Below are 13,330 nucleotides of genomic sequence, written 5' to 3' on the forward strand. Positions count from 1 at the left end.
ATCTCCCCCCCCCCCCCCCCCCCGCTGACCAGTCGTTTTCATGCCTGATGAGTTGTCTTCGGGGATGGTTCCTGTCCTGTGCCATCAGAAGGTCTGGGGAGCATTGCCTCTGGGATTCCTCTAGTCGCAGTCATACCATTAAGTATGGTCTTTTTATGAGAATTTGGGGTCTGTATCCCATTGGTCTCCTGCTCCCTCAGGAGTTGTCTGTTGTGCTCCCTGACAAGGCAGACATCGATTGTGGCCAGGCATCATCTAGTTCTTCTGGTCTCAGGATAATGTAGGTCTCTGGTTCATGTGGCCCTTTCTGTCTCTTGGGTTCTTAGTTGTCGTGTGACCTTGGTGTTCTTCCTTTGCCTTTGCTCCAGGTGGGTTGAGACCAATTGATGTATCTTAGATGGCCGCTTGTTGGCATTTAGGGCCCCAGATGCCACATTTCAAAGTGGGATGCAGAATGTTTTCATAATAGAATTGTTTTGCCCATTGACTTAGAAGTCCCCTCAAACCATGTTCCCCAGACCCCAGACCCCAGCCCCGCTCCGCTGACCTTTGAAGCTTTCATTTTATCCCAGAAACCTCTTTGCTTTTAGTCCAGTCCAATTAGACTGACCTTCCTTGTATTGAGTGTTGTCTTCCCCTTCACCCAAAGCAGTTCTTATCTACTAATTGATCAATAAAAAACCCTCTCCCTCCCTCCCTCCCTCCCCCCTTTGTAACCACAAAAGTATGTGTTCTTCTCCGTTTTTTCTATTTCTCAAGATCTTATAATAGTGGTCTTATACAATATTTGTCCTTTTGCCTCTGACTCATTTCGCTCAGCATAATGCCTTCCAGATTCCTCCATGTTATGAAATGTTTCAGAGATTCGTCACTGTTCTTTATCGATGCGTAGTATTCCATTGTGTGAATATACCACAATTTACGCATTCATCCGTTGATGGACACCTTGGTTGCTTCCAGCTTTTTGCTATTGTAAACAGAGCTGCAGTAAACATGGGTGTGCATATATCTGTTTGTGTGAAGGCTCTTGTATCTCTAGGGTATATTCCGAGGAGTGGGATTTCTGGGTTGTATGGTAATTCTATTTCTAACTGTTTAAGATAACGCCAGATGGATTTCCAAAGTGGTTGTACCATTTTACAATCCCACCAGCAGTGTATGAGAGTTCCAATCTCTCCGCAGCCTCTCCAACATTTATTATTTTGTGTTTTTTGGAATAATGCCAGTCTAGTTGGTGTGAGATGGAATCTCATTGTAGTTTTAATTTGCATTTCTCTAATGGCTAATGATCGGGAGCATTTTCTTATGTGTCTGTTGGCTGCCTGAATATCTTCTTTAGTGAAATGTGTGTTCATATCCTTTGCCCACTTCTTGATTGGGTTGTTTGTCTTTTTGTGGTTGAGTTTTGACAGAATCATGTAGATTTTAGAGATCAGGCGCTGGTCTGAGATGTCATAGCTGAAAATTCTTTCCCAGTCTGTAGGTGGTCTTTTTACTCTTTTGGTGAAGTCTTTAGATGAGCATAGGTGTTTGATTTTTAGGAGTTCCCAGTTATCTGGTTTCTCTTCATCATTTTTGGTAATGTTTTGTATTCTGTTTATGCCCTGTATTAGGGCTCCTAAGGTTGTCCCTATTTTTTCTTCCATGATCTTTATCGTTTTAGTCTTTATGTTTAGGTCTTTGATCCACTTGGAGTTAGTTTTTGTCCATGGTGTGAGGTATGGGTCCTGTTTCATTCTTTTGCAAATGGATATCCAGTTATACCAGCACCATTTGTTAAAAAGACTATCATTTCCCCAATTGACTGACGCTGGTCCTTTGTCAAATATCAGCTGCTCATACATAAGGATGGATTTATATCTGGGTTCTCAATTCTGTTCCATTGGTCTATGTGCCTGTTGTTGTACCAGTACCAGGCTGTTTTGACTACTGTAGCTGTATAATAGGTTCTGAAATCAGGTAGAGTGAGGCCTCCCACTTTCTTCTTCTTTTTCAGTAATGCTTTGCTTATCCGGGGATTCTTTCCCTTCCATATGAAATTAGTGATTTGTTTCTCTATCCCCTTAAAATATGACATTGGTATTTGGATTGGAAGTGCGTTATATGTATAGATGGCTTTTGGTAGAATAGACATTTTTACTATGTTAAGTCTTCCTATCCATGAGCAGGGTATGTTTTTCCACTTAAGTATGTCCTTTTGAATTTCTTGTAGCAGAGTTTTATAGTTTTCTTTGTATAGGTCTTTTACATCCTTGGTAAGATTTATTCCTAAGTATTTTATCTTCTTGGGGGCTACTGTGAATGGTATTGATTTGGTTATTTCCTCTTCAGTGTTCTTTTTGTTGATGTAGAGGAATCCAAGTGATTTTTGTATGTTTATTTTATAACCTGAGACTCTTCCAAACTCTTCTATTAGTTTCAGTAGTTTTCTGGAGGATTCCTTAGGGTTTTCCATGTATACGATCATGTCATCTGCAAATAGTGATAGCTTTACTTCCTCCTTGCCAATCTGGATACCCTTTATTTCTTTGTCTAGCCTAATTGCCCTGGCTAGGACTTCAAGTACGATGTTGAATAAGAGCGATGATAAAGGGCATCCTTGTCTGGTTCCCATTCTGAAGGGAAATGCTTTCAGGTTCTCTCCATTTAGAGTGATATTGGCTGTTGGCTTTGCATAGATGCCCTTTATTATGTTGAGGAATTTTCCTTCAATTCCTATTTTGGTAAGAGTTTTTATCATAAATGGGTGTTGAACTTTGTCAAATGCCTTTTCTGCATCTGTTGATAAGATCATGTGGTTTTTATCTTTTGTTTTATTTATGTGATGGATTACATTAATGGTTTTTCTGATATTAAACCAGCCTTGCATACCTGGTATAAATCCCACTTGATCAGGGTGAATTATTTTTTTGATGTGTTGTTGGATTCTATTGGCTAGAATTTTGTTGAGGATTTTTGCATCTATGTTCATGAGGGATATAGGTCTATAATTTTCTTTTTTTGTAATGTCTTTACCTGGTTTTGGTATCAGGGAGATGGTAGCTTCATAGAATGAGTTGGGTAGTATTCCGTCTTTTTCTATGCTTTGAAATACCTTCAGTAGTAGTGGTGTTAACTCTTCTCTGAAGGTTTGGTAGAACTCTGCAGTGAAGCTGTCTGGGCCAGGACTTTTTTTTGTTGGAAGTTTTTTGATTACCGTTTCAATCTCTTTTTTTGTTATGGGTCTATTTAGTTGTTCTACTTCTGAATGTGTTAGTTTAGGTAGGTAGTATTTTTCCAAGAATTTATCCATTTCTTCTAGGTTTTCAAATTTGTTAGAGTACAATTTTTCATAGTAATCTGAAATGATTCTTTGAATTTCATTTGGCTCTGTTGTGATGTGGTCCTTCTCGTTTCTTATCCAGGTTATTTGTTTCCTTTCCTGTTTTTCTTTAGTCAGTCTAGCCAATGGTTTATCAATTTTGTTAATTTTTTCAAAGAACCAGCTTTTGGCTTTGTTAATTCTTTCAATTGTTTTTCTGTTCTCTAATTCATTTAGTTCAGCTCTAATTTTTATTATTTGTTTTCTTCTGGTGCCTGATGGGTTCTTTTGTTGCTCACTTTCTATTTGTTCAAGTTGTAGGGACAGTTCTCTGATTTTGGCTCTTTCTTCTTTTTGTATGTGTGCATTTATCGATATAAATTGGCCTCTGAGCACTGCTTTTGCTGTGTCCCAGAGGTTTTGATAGGAAGTATTTTCATTCTCGTTGCTTTCTATGAATTTCCTTATTCCCTCCTTGATGTCTTGTATAACCCAGTCTTTTTTCAGGAGGGTATTGTTCATTTTCCAAGTATTTGATTTCTTTTCCCTAGTTTTTCTGTTATTGATTTCTAGCTTCATTGCCTTGTGGTCTGAGAAGATGCTTTGTAATATTTCAATGTTTTGGATTCTGCAAAGATTTGTTTTGTGACCTAATATGTGGTCTATTCTAGAGAATGTTCCATGTGCACTAGAAAAAAAAGTATATTTTGCAGCAGTTGGGTGGAGGGTTCTGTATAAGTCAATGAGGTCAGGTTGGTTGATTGTTGTAAGTAGGTCTTCCGTGTCTCTATTGAGCTTCTTACTGGGTGTCCTGTCCTTCTCCGAAAGTGGTGTGTTGAAGTCTCCTACTGTAAATGTGGAGGTGTCTATTTCACTTTTCAATTCTGTTAAAATTTGATTTATGTATCTTGCAGCCCTGTCATTGGGTGCATAAATATTTAATATGGTTATGTCTTCCTGATCAATTGTCCCTTTTATCATTATATAGTGTCCTTCTTTATCCTTTGTGGCGGATTTAAGTCCAAAGTCTATTTTGTCAGAAATTAATATTGCTACTCCTCTTCTTTTTTGCTTATTATTTGCTTGATATATTTTTTTCCATCCTTTGAGTTTTAGTTTGTTTGTGTCTCTAAGTCTAAGGTGTGTCTCTTGTAGGCAGCATATAGATGGATCGTGTTTCTTTATCTAGTCCGTGACTCTCTGTCTCTTTATTGGTGCATTTAGTCCATTTACATGCAGTGTAATTATAGATAAATAAGTTTTTAGTGCTGTCATTTTGATGCCTTTTCATGTGGGTTGTTGGCCATTTCATTTTTCCACACACTTTTTTGTGCTGAGATGTTTTTCTTAGTGGATTGTGAGATCCTCATTTTCATAATGTTTATGTTAGTTGAGTCGTTACGTTTTTCTTGGCTTTTTTCTTGAGTTATGGAATTGATATTCCTTTTTGTGGTTACCTTGTTATTTACCCCTATTTTTCTAAGTAAAAACCTAACTTGTATCGTTCTATATCGCTTTGTATCACTCTCCATCTGGCAGTTCAATGCCTCCTATATTTAGTCCCTCTTTTTGATTATTGTGATCGTTTATCTATTGATTTTCATGATTCCCTGTTATGTGTATTATTTTGTTTATTTATTTATTTTTTAGAATTAATCTTAATTTGTTTGTTTTTGTGCTTTCCCTATTTGAGTTGCGTTGATATCAGGACGTTCTGTTTTGTGACCTTGTATTGTGCTGGTACCTGATATTATTGGTCATCAGGTCAAACAATCTCCTTTAGCATTTCTTGCAGTCTTGGTTTAGTTTTTGCAAATTCTCTAAACTTGTGTTTATCTGTAAATATCTTAATTTCTCCTTCATCTTTCAGAGAGAGTTTTGCTGGATATATGATCCTTGGCTGGCAGTTTTTCTCCTTCAGTGCTCTGTGTACGTCGTCCCATTCCCTTCTTGCCTGCATGGTTTCTGCTGAGTAGTCTGAACTTATTCTTATTGATTCTCCCTTGAAGGAAACCTTTCTTTTCTCCCTGGCTGCTTTTAAAATTTTGTTTGTCTTTGGTTTTGGCAAGTTTGATGATAATATGTCTTGGTGTTTTTCTTTTTGGATCAATCTTAAATGGGGTTCGATGAGCATCTTGGATAGATATCCTTTCGTCTTTCATGATGTCAGGGAAGTTTTCTGTCAGGAGTTCTTCAACTATTTTCTCTGTGTTTTCTGTCCCCCCTCCCTGTTCTGGGACTCCAGTCACTCGCAAGTTATCCTTCTGGATAGAGTCCCACATGATTCTTAGGGTTTCTTCATTTTTTTAAATTCTTTTATCTGATTTTTTTTCAGCTATGTTGGCGTTGATTCCCTGGTCCTCCAAAAGTCCCAGTCTACATTCTAATTGCTCGAGTCTGCTCCTCTGAGTTCCTATTGCGTTGTCTAATTCTGTAATTTTATTGTTAATCTTTTGGATTTCTACATGCTATCTCTCTATGGATTCTTGCAACCTATTAATTTTTCCACTATGTTCTTGAATAATCTTTTTGAGTTCTTCAACAGTTTTATTAGTGTGTTCCTTGGCTTTTTCTGCAGTTAGCCTGATTTCATTTGTGATGTCTTTAAGCATTCTGTAAATTAGTTTTTTATATTCTGTATCTGATAATTCCAGGATTGTATCTTCATTTGGGAAAGATTTTGATTCTTTTGTTTGGGGGGTTGGAGAAGCTGTCATGGGCTGTTTCTTTATGTGGTTTGATATGGACTGCTGTGTCCGAGCCATCACTGGGCAACTAGTTTTTCCAGGTAATCAGCTAAAAAAAAATGCAGTCAGATCCCTATCTGAATTCTCCCTCTGGCTCAGGGTATTCGGATGTTAATGGAGCCGCCTCGGGAGGGTGGGGGAGGGATCAGAGAGCTAGGAGTGTAGCACCTCAGAATATAGAGCTGATTCCTGCGTTCACGCTCTGCCCGCGCCTGCCAATATCCCAGCAGGACGGCTCCCCAGCTGGGACGCTGCTCTCCCCGCTCCAATACCTGTCACTTCCTCTCGGGGACTTCTCCCTCCGGCACGCAGCTCCGATTGCGTGAACTGGGTGGGCGTGCCCGCACGAACGGCTGGGCCCGCCCCCGGGGTCAATTCAGGGAAATATAACTGGTCCCCGCGCTCACGCCCCGCTTGCGCCCGCCACAATCCCAGCGGGACGGCTCCCCAGCTGGGACGCTGCTCTCCCCGCTCCGAGACCTGTCACTTCCTCCTGGGGACTTCTCCCTCCGGTGCGCCGCACTGCTTGCACGAACTGGGTGGGCGTCACCCGCACGAACGGCTGGGCCCGCCCCCGGGGTCGCTTTAGGGAAATATAGCTGATCCCCACGCTCGTGCCACGCCTGCCTCCCGCCAGACTCCCGGCGGGACGGCTCCCCGGCTGGTACGCTGCTTTCCCTGCTCCAAGATCAGTCACTGCCTCCCGGGTGCTTCTCCTACCGGCTGCGCCGCTACGCCGCCTGCGCCAACCAGCTGGGCTCCCTCCCGGGATGAGTTCGGGGGGTAGGGCTGGGCCCCTTGTCTGTGCCATCTGCCCCCCCTGGGCTCTGCCCCAGATCGGGCTCCGAAGGTCACTTGCCTGGTACGCTGGCTCCTGGTTCTGAAAACGATCGCTGTCTGCCCGTATTTGTTCGTTCTCCGTCTCTAAGTCTGTGTTTGTTGTTCAGAGTTCGTAGATTGTTATGTATGTGATCGATTCACTTGTTTTTCCGAGTCTTTGTTGCAAGAGGGATCCGCGGTAGCGTCCACCTAGTCCGCCATCTTGGCCCCGCCTCCTCAAGAGTTTTTTTTTTTTTTTTTTTACCTCCTTCGAAGAACTTAAGTTTTGCCCCCCGCCTTGGGGGGAGCAATATTACCCTTGTTGAGAATGTGTGCTCTAGAAAAGAGCTTCTCTACCCCAGCACTATTGCTATTTGGGGCTAGATAATTCTTTGTTTGGGGTGGGAGGGAGGCTGTCCTGTGCATTATAGGATCTACTCACTAGATGCCAGTAGCACCCTCCAGTTGTGACAACCAAAAATGTCTCCAGGGGGAGAGGGCAAAAGTGCACAGCTTGAGAACCACTGCCCTAAACAGACCAGTCTTAACAAATAACTCATACCAGTAGCTTAGGAATGCAGCCCGTTATTATGAAACAGAGGAGCGAACTGATTTGTTTGGAAATCAGGCAGGCATCCTTATTCTAACTTGCAAGCAGGAGAGCTAGTTGGCCAAATAGTGAAGTGTTAGGAAGGTCTTAAAATGTGGGTTGCCTAAGGGTGAAAAGAACAGGAGGAGATATTGATGACATACATGCTAGAAAACTTGGCAGAATAAATTGTACTTTAGGTTTTAGTTGGTGAGTTTGTTCTAGTACTGACTAACTAGAATCTCATTTATTTCAGCAACATTTTGTCCTGTTTTTATACCTTGAAGGAACCTTAGTAATCATCCAGCCCCATTTCCTTATTTTATGAATGAGGAGGCAGATTTGCCAAGGGTTACACAGGGTCGGGCCAGAACTAGGATCTAGGACCCTTCATCATGTCCAGTGTTTTTTCTACAACAGACTGTGTTTTTGCATGGTTGCAAATATGGATGAGAGAGGCTTCATAGATGCTTTAGTTTTATGATTTCTTGTATTGATAGAATTTGAAGGTTTCCTTTTGTTTGCTCTGTTTAAATTTAGAGACAAATATACCCAAGAAGTCATAATTTTCTACTTGAAATTTTTGCTTTTAGCTGTATAAAATTCAGTGAAACAGCTTTCTTACAAGGAAAAAAAAATGCAGAGAATAACTTTTGCAAACCTGCTATGAGAAATCCTGTAAAGGAGTTACAGACTTAGTAGTTACTATTTCATGTTTCTCATCTGTGTGAAATGTACCAAATGTACAACTGGCGTCTTTAATCTGTTCCCTGCCTTTTCTAGGATGGAGAAGAATGAGGTGGTTTTGGTTATCGACCTTTCTGCATAGTTACACCTTATTGGGGGAAGAAGGTAATTTTTAGCCTTCTTTATTAACCAAAGGATAAAGGACATATTTTAAATGAACATAAACAGAAATGGAAGAAACAAAAGATTTTCATCAAAGAGTGGAAATCAGAATTCCACTGTGAAAATTCTAATTGTTAAGTTAGGCACATTGGGCTTATTAAAGTTCGGTAGGTCTTCAGGTCTCGTTTGTTCACCGAAAATATGAGTGACTGCTAACTATCTGCTCGTCATTGTGTTATCAGTTATGTCACAGGTACATGGTTTAGGTAGCATTTTTTCTTGGCAGGATTTTGTCGATAAAGGAAACAGTTAATTTACATCCTGGTGCAAGCTCCTTACCTCCTTGTGGCCTGGTAAACAGTTCACAAACCTGCTACAGTGAGTAGCGCCACTATAAACTACTCCCTGTTTATGGCACTCTCGCCTACTCTGGCGGGAATACGATGGTACTCCATTGTATGAATATACCACATTTTACTTATCCACTCATCAGGGGATGGGCTTTGGGTTATTTCCATAAAATAGTCTTTTGAAAGCACAGATTTGGTGTCTTTTTTGGAAATAGTGGTGGTGCCTGAAAAAGAAGATGAATGTAATCAGTGTCTCTGCAGTGTACACATAAAAAATGTTGAATTGGCAAATGTTTTGTTAGATACATATTTGCCACACACACACACAAATCTGATCTCTTCTGGCTAGTTATTAAAATAATACAAAATCAAGTCTAAGTAATCTGGCTCCAGCTTATTTCTCTTTCTTTATCCCTTACTGCTATTCTCTCACCTCAGATATTCAAGTAATATCAAACTACTTACTTTCTATTATTTTACACCTTTGGGTCTTTGCCTGAATGGTTCCCTCTCTGGGTAATATCTTGCCCTGTTTTTTCATTGGCAGCATTTTTGGTTTTTTGTTTTTTAATTATTGTATTTCAGATGAAGGTTTACAGAACAAAACTAGTTCCTCATCAAATAGTTAATACACACATTGTTCTATGACATTGGTTAACAACCCCACAACATGTCAACACTCTCGCTTCTCACCAGCTTTCCTGTTCCCTCCTGCCTTCCAGTCCCTGCCCCAGGGCTGGTGCGCCCCTTTAGTCTTGTTTTGTTCCATGGGCCTCTTCAATCTTTGGCTGAAGGGTGAGCCTCAGGAATGACCTAATTACTGAGCTGAAAGGGTGTCCGAGGGCCATACTCTCAGGTTTTCTCCAGTCTGTCAGGCCAGCAAGTCTGGTCTTTATTTTTGAGTTAGAATTTTGTTCTACATTTTTCTCCAGCTCTGTCCGGGACCCTGTATTGTGATCCCCATCAGAGCAGTTGGAAACCCTGGTGGTGTAGTGGTCAAGAGCTACAGCTGCTAACCAAAAGGTCAGCAGTTTGAATCCACCAGGCGCTCCTTGGAAACTCTATGGGGCAGTTCTACCTGGTCCTATAGGGTCACTATGAGTCAGAATTAACTCGAAGGTACACAACACCATGCACACAGCACACATCAGAGCAGTCAGTGGTAGCCAGGTACCATCTAGTTGTACTAGACTCAGTTTGGTGGAGGCCGTGGTAGATGTGGTGCATTAGTCCTTTAGACTAATCTTTCCCGTGTATCTTTAGTTTTCTTCACTCTTCCTTGCTCCCAAAGGGGTGAGACCAGTAGAGTATCCTAGATGGCTGCTCACAGGCTTTTAAAATCCCAGATACTACTCACCAAAATAGAATGTAGAACATATTTTTTATAAACTATGTTGTGCCTCATTGACAAAGCTTTGATCTTTAAAACCTTTCTAAATGTGTGAGGTTACTTGCATATGTTATTCCTTTCAGCAGAGTTTGTAATAGAAAAAGATTGAGAATTTCTTAAATGCCTATCAGTACACTGGGAGGCTCCCTCCCTGGCCCCTCAAAGTTAATCACTGTCTTGTTGTGTTGTTTACCTTGTACATATTTCTTTTGCACAAATATCTAACTTCTTGTTATTTATTTACATGATTCATATCTCTTCTAGTTAGGAAATAGTTTAAACATACAGAAAAGTTAGTATGATTTTCCGTTAACAGGTTCTGAGCATTTTGAAGGTAGGAATATGTTTTGTTTTTGTTTTATTACTTGTTAGTCCATGCTAAACCCAAAAACCAAACTCACTGCCGTCAAGTCGATTCCAACTCATAGCGACCCTATAGGACAGATTAGAACTGCCCCATAGAGTTTCCAAGGAGCACCTGGAAGATTTGAACTGCAGACCTCTTGGTTAGCAGCCGTAGCACTTAACCACTACGCCACTGGGGTTTCCTATTCCATGATAAGTAGTCAATAAATACTGGAGCACTTGAGCAATTGAGACTAGTGAAATAACTATAAAATCTAAAGCTTTAAATAAATGGTAGTTATTCTATTAGAGGAGCCCTGGTAGCATGCTGGTTAAGAGCTAGGCTGCTAACTAAAAGGTCAGAGTTCAAATCCAACAGCTACTCCTTGGAAACCCTATGGGGCAGGTCTGCTCTGTCCTATAGGGTCGCTATGAGTCAGAATCAACTCGATGGCAACAGGTTTGGTTTTTGATATTCTGTTAGAAGTAATATATTATTCATTAGATTATGTTATTCTACTGGGCAGTGAAGGATTGCATTTTTCTCTTGCACTGTTTGCATTTTGAGCTTCAGTGAAAATCCAAACATTTACTGCCTACCCCACATGTAGGTTTTTTTCCACCATGACATTACATTGGTAAGTGTGGAGTCAGTGAAAGAAACTTTCAAAAATTTATGCCAAAGTAAAATTCTGGCATATTCTGCCCAGGATTGTCTTTCATTGCTATTTTTGCTTTTACCTCCCTTTTAATCTTTCTTGCCACATCTTAAACTGTGACCCTATGGAACCTTCCTATCTCCAAGCTACTAAAATGTTAGGAACTAAAAGTGTCAGGACTTGTCTGAATTCCTGAGGGATACCAATCAATATCAGCACAAAGCTGGTTTCTATGAGGTGGAGGTCAGACATACCTCCACTCACCCGTTTCTTCACCATTTCTGACACTAGCCATTGCTCCCACAGTACCCTATGCCTCTCTGCTGGGTTCAGTAATTTGTTGCAATGGCCACACAAAACTCGCAAACCATACCCACATCATGTGGTTTATTAGGGAAGTAATAGGCTACAACTTGGGATCAGGATCAGTTTGGAAGTAACAGGAGCAACTCAGGATCAGGATCAGGAAGCACGCAGGCATGGTTTAGAAGGCTCACCAAGAATATAGAGCACATTCCACCCTTCTTCAAGTGTAGGGCAGCTTCCAACCAGGACAGCTCTCTTAGCTGGTCTCGGCCGTGCATACCTCTCTGCCTTCAGCCTCCCTGCTGCTGGCCTCTCTGCTGCTAACTGGCCCAGCTCCTAGTCAGTATAATAGCCTATTTAGCCTTGCAGGCCCTCTCAACCCTCCAGCTCTGCCCCTGGGCCACTCTGCTGCCAGACCCTTCTGGGCCTCTCACTGTCTTATCGTTACAGCCTTTCCCTGTGTTAAAACTCTTTTAGAAGGTTCCCCTCTTAGAGACTCCAGGTCGAAACCACTCTGCTCCAGGCACTTCTTGGTTTTGAACTTCCATCTTTGCTTCTCTTCTACCTCTTTCTGCTCTCTAAAAACCTCTGTGAGTCTGGCCGAAAGTACTCCTCAGTTTCAAGGCATGGCCTTCCCAGCATGACCACAAACTGACCGATCCCCTTGGTGGACGACTACAAGTCACTCAGTCCTATTGGGTGGATTTTCAAAGCCACTATTTTTGAATAGTAAGTTGACCAATCCCTGCAAGGTGTGTAAAATAATCACAGAACAGACTACTGCCTGGGGCCAGACAAAAAGTATCAGACCTTCGAATTGTATACAGCTTACCCAGGAAATGGCAATCAACCTGGGGAATCCCCTGTAACAACTCTCTGGGGTAGAAAACACCCCCCCCCCCCGCCCCCGCCTTGCTTCTCCAAAGAACTAGGGCAAACATAACTCCTCAGGGTTTAGGGGGAAAAAAATCTCCCAAGCAGTTTTTCTGAAGAACCAAGGCAAAAGGCCACATAAAGGAACTCATTACAGCAGAGTGTCCTAAAATTTCCCTGCTTTAAACTTTATGTTTGGAAAGAAGGATTGACTTGCTGTTTGCATTGAATGGTTGTCAGTTGGTCTTTTATTCTAAAGCTGCTAGGGAGGCAGTGATACCTTTTAAACCTGGAAGTTACTTGATTAAATATCCTAGCATAAGCAGTGTGGGCTTTTACCTTCCCCACTGTTAATGATTCTGAGAATGTCACACAGGGACACATTTAGTCTGTGATTGTTGCCTCTGAGCAACTTCAGAACATTAAATCTCTGTTTCCTTTCTTGCCCCTCCCTTTTTTTTTTTCCTTTTTCTGCAACTACCTTTCATTTCCTTCTTCTTCCTCCACCTCCTCCTCTATTTCTGCTCTGTTGGGTGTCAGTGACATTCAGTGGCATCTGTGGGCATTGTTTAACCCTACTGGTTGTACCCCATGCTAAAGATGTTATCTAGACTAGAGGTACTCCACTTAGAGAGATGGTTGTCCCACTCCCCAAAATAATACAGGAATAGGGTGTAAGAGGCTACTGTCCTACCCATGCTCAGAGTAGTTCTCAGTTTTGAATTTTTGCCTGAAAGTTTAGCCATTTTGAATGATTGGATTTAAGGACTTACATCAAAGCGCAAGTAAGATTTTTTCAGGTGTTATTTTGTGATGGTGTATTATTATGACCAAAATGGTTTATGTTGTAAACTGTAAACAACAGCATTTTATATTTCATAAAAGAAAATCAGACTTCCTATTTAATTTAAATACAACTATTCAATTAAAATTTCTTGCTTCACTAATTTAGGTATGGATGGCAGAACAGAAAATATCATATGATAAGAAGAAACAAGAAGAATTAATGCAACAGTATCTTAAAGAACAAGAATCATATGATAATAGGTAAGAAATTCCACTATGTGGGTTTTTTTTAGACTAATCAGTTACATGACAGTGA

At 41.0% G+C, this 13,330-nt stretch overlaps 1 protein-coding gene across 1 annotated transcript in view; it reads left to right on the forward strand.

The window, feature by feature from the left end:
* The window catches only part of CIR1 (corepressor interacting with RBPJ, CIR1), a 44,689-nt gene that overhangs the window by 1,692 nt on the left and 29,667 nt on the right, over positions 1 to 13,330 (forward strand). The window contains exon 2 of the mRNA XM_003406216.4: positions 13,181 to 13,275. Within this exon, the coding sequence (XP_003406264.1) occupies positions 13,181 to 13,275 (95 nt within the window). The remainder of the gene's footprint in view (positions 1 to 13,180; positions 13,276 to 13,330) is intronic.

This window comes from Loxodonta africana, chromosome 6 (genome assembly GCF_030014295.1).
Source record: "Loxodonta africana isolate mLoxAfr1 chromosome 6, mLoxAfr1.hap2, whole genome shotgun sequence".
NCBI classification, from domain to species: domain Eukaryota; kingdom Metazoa; phylum Chordata; class Mammalia; order Proboscidea; family Elephantidae; genus Loxodonta; species Loxodonta africana.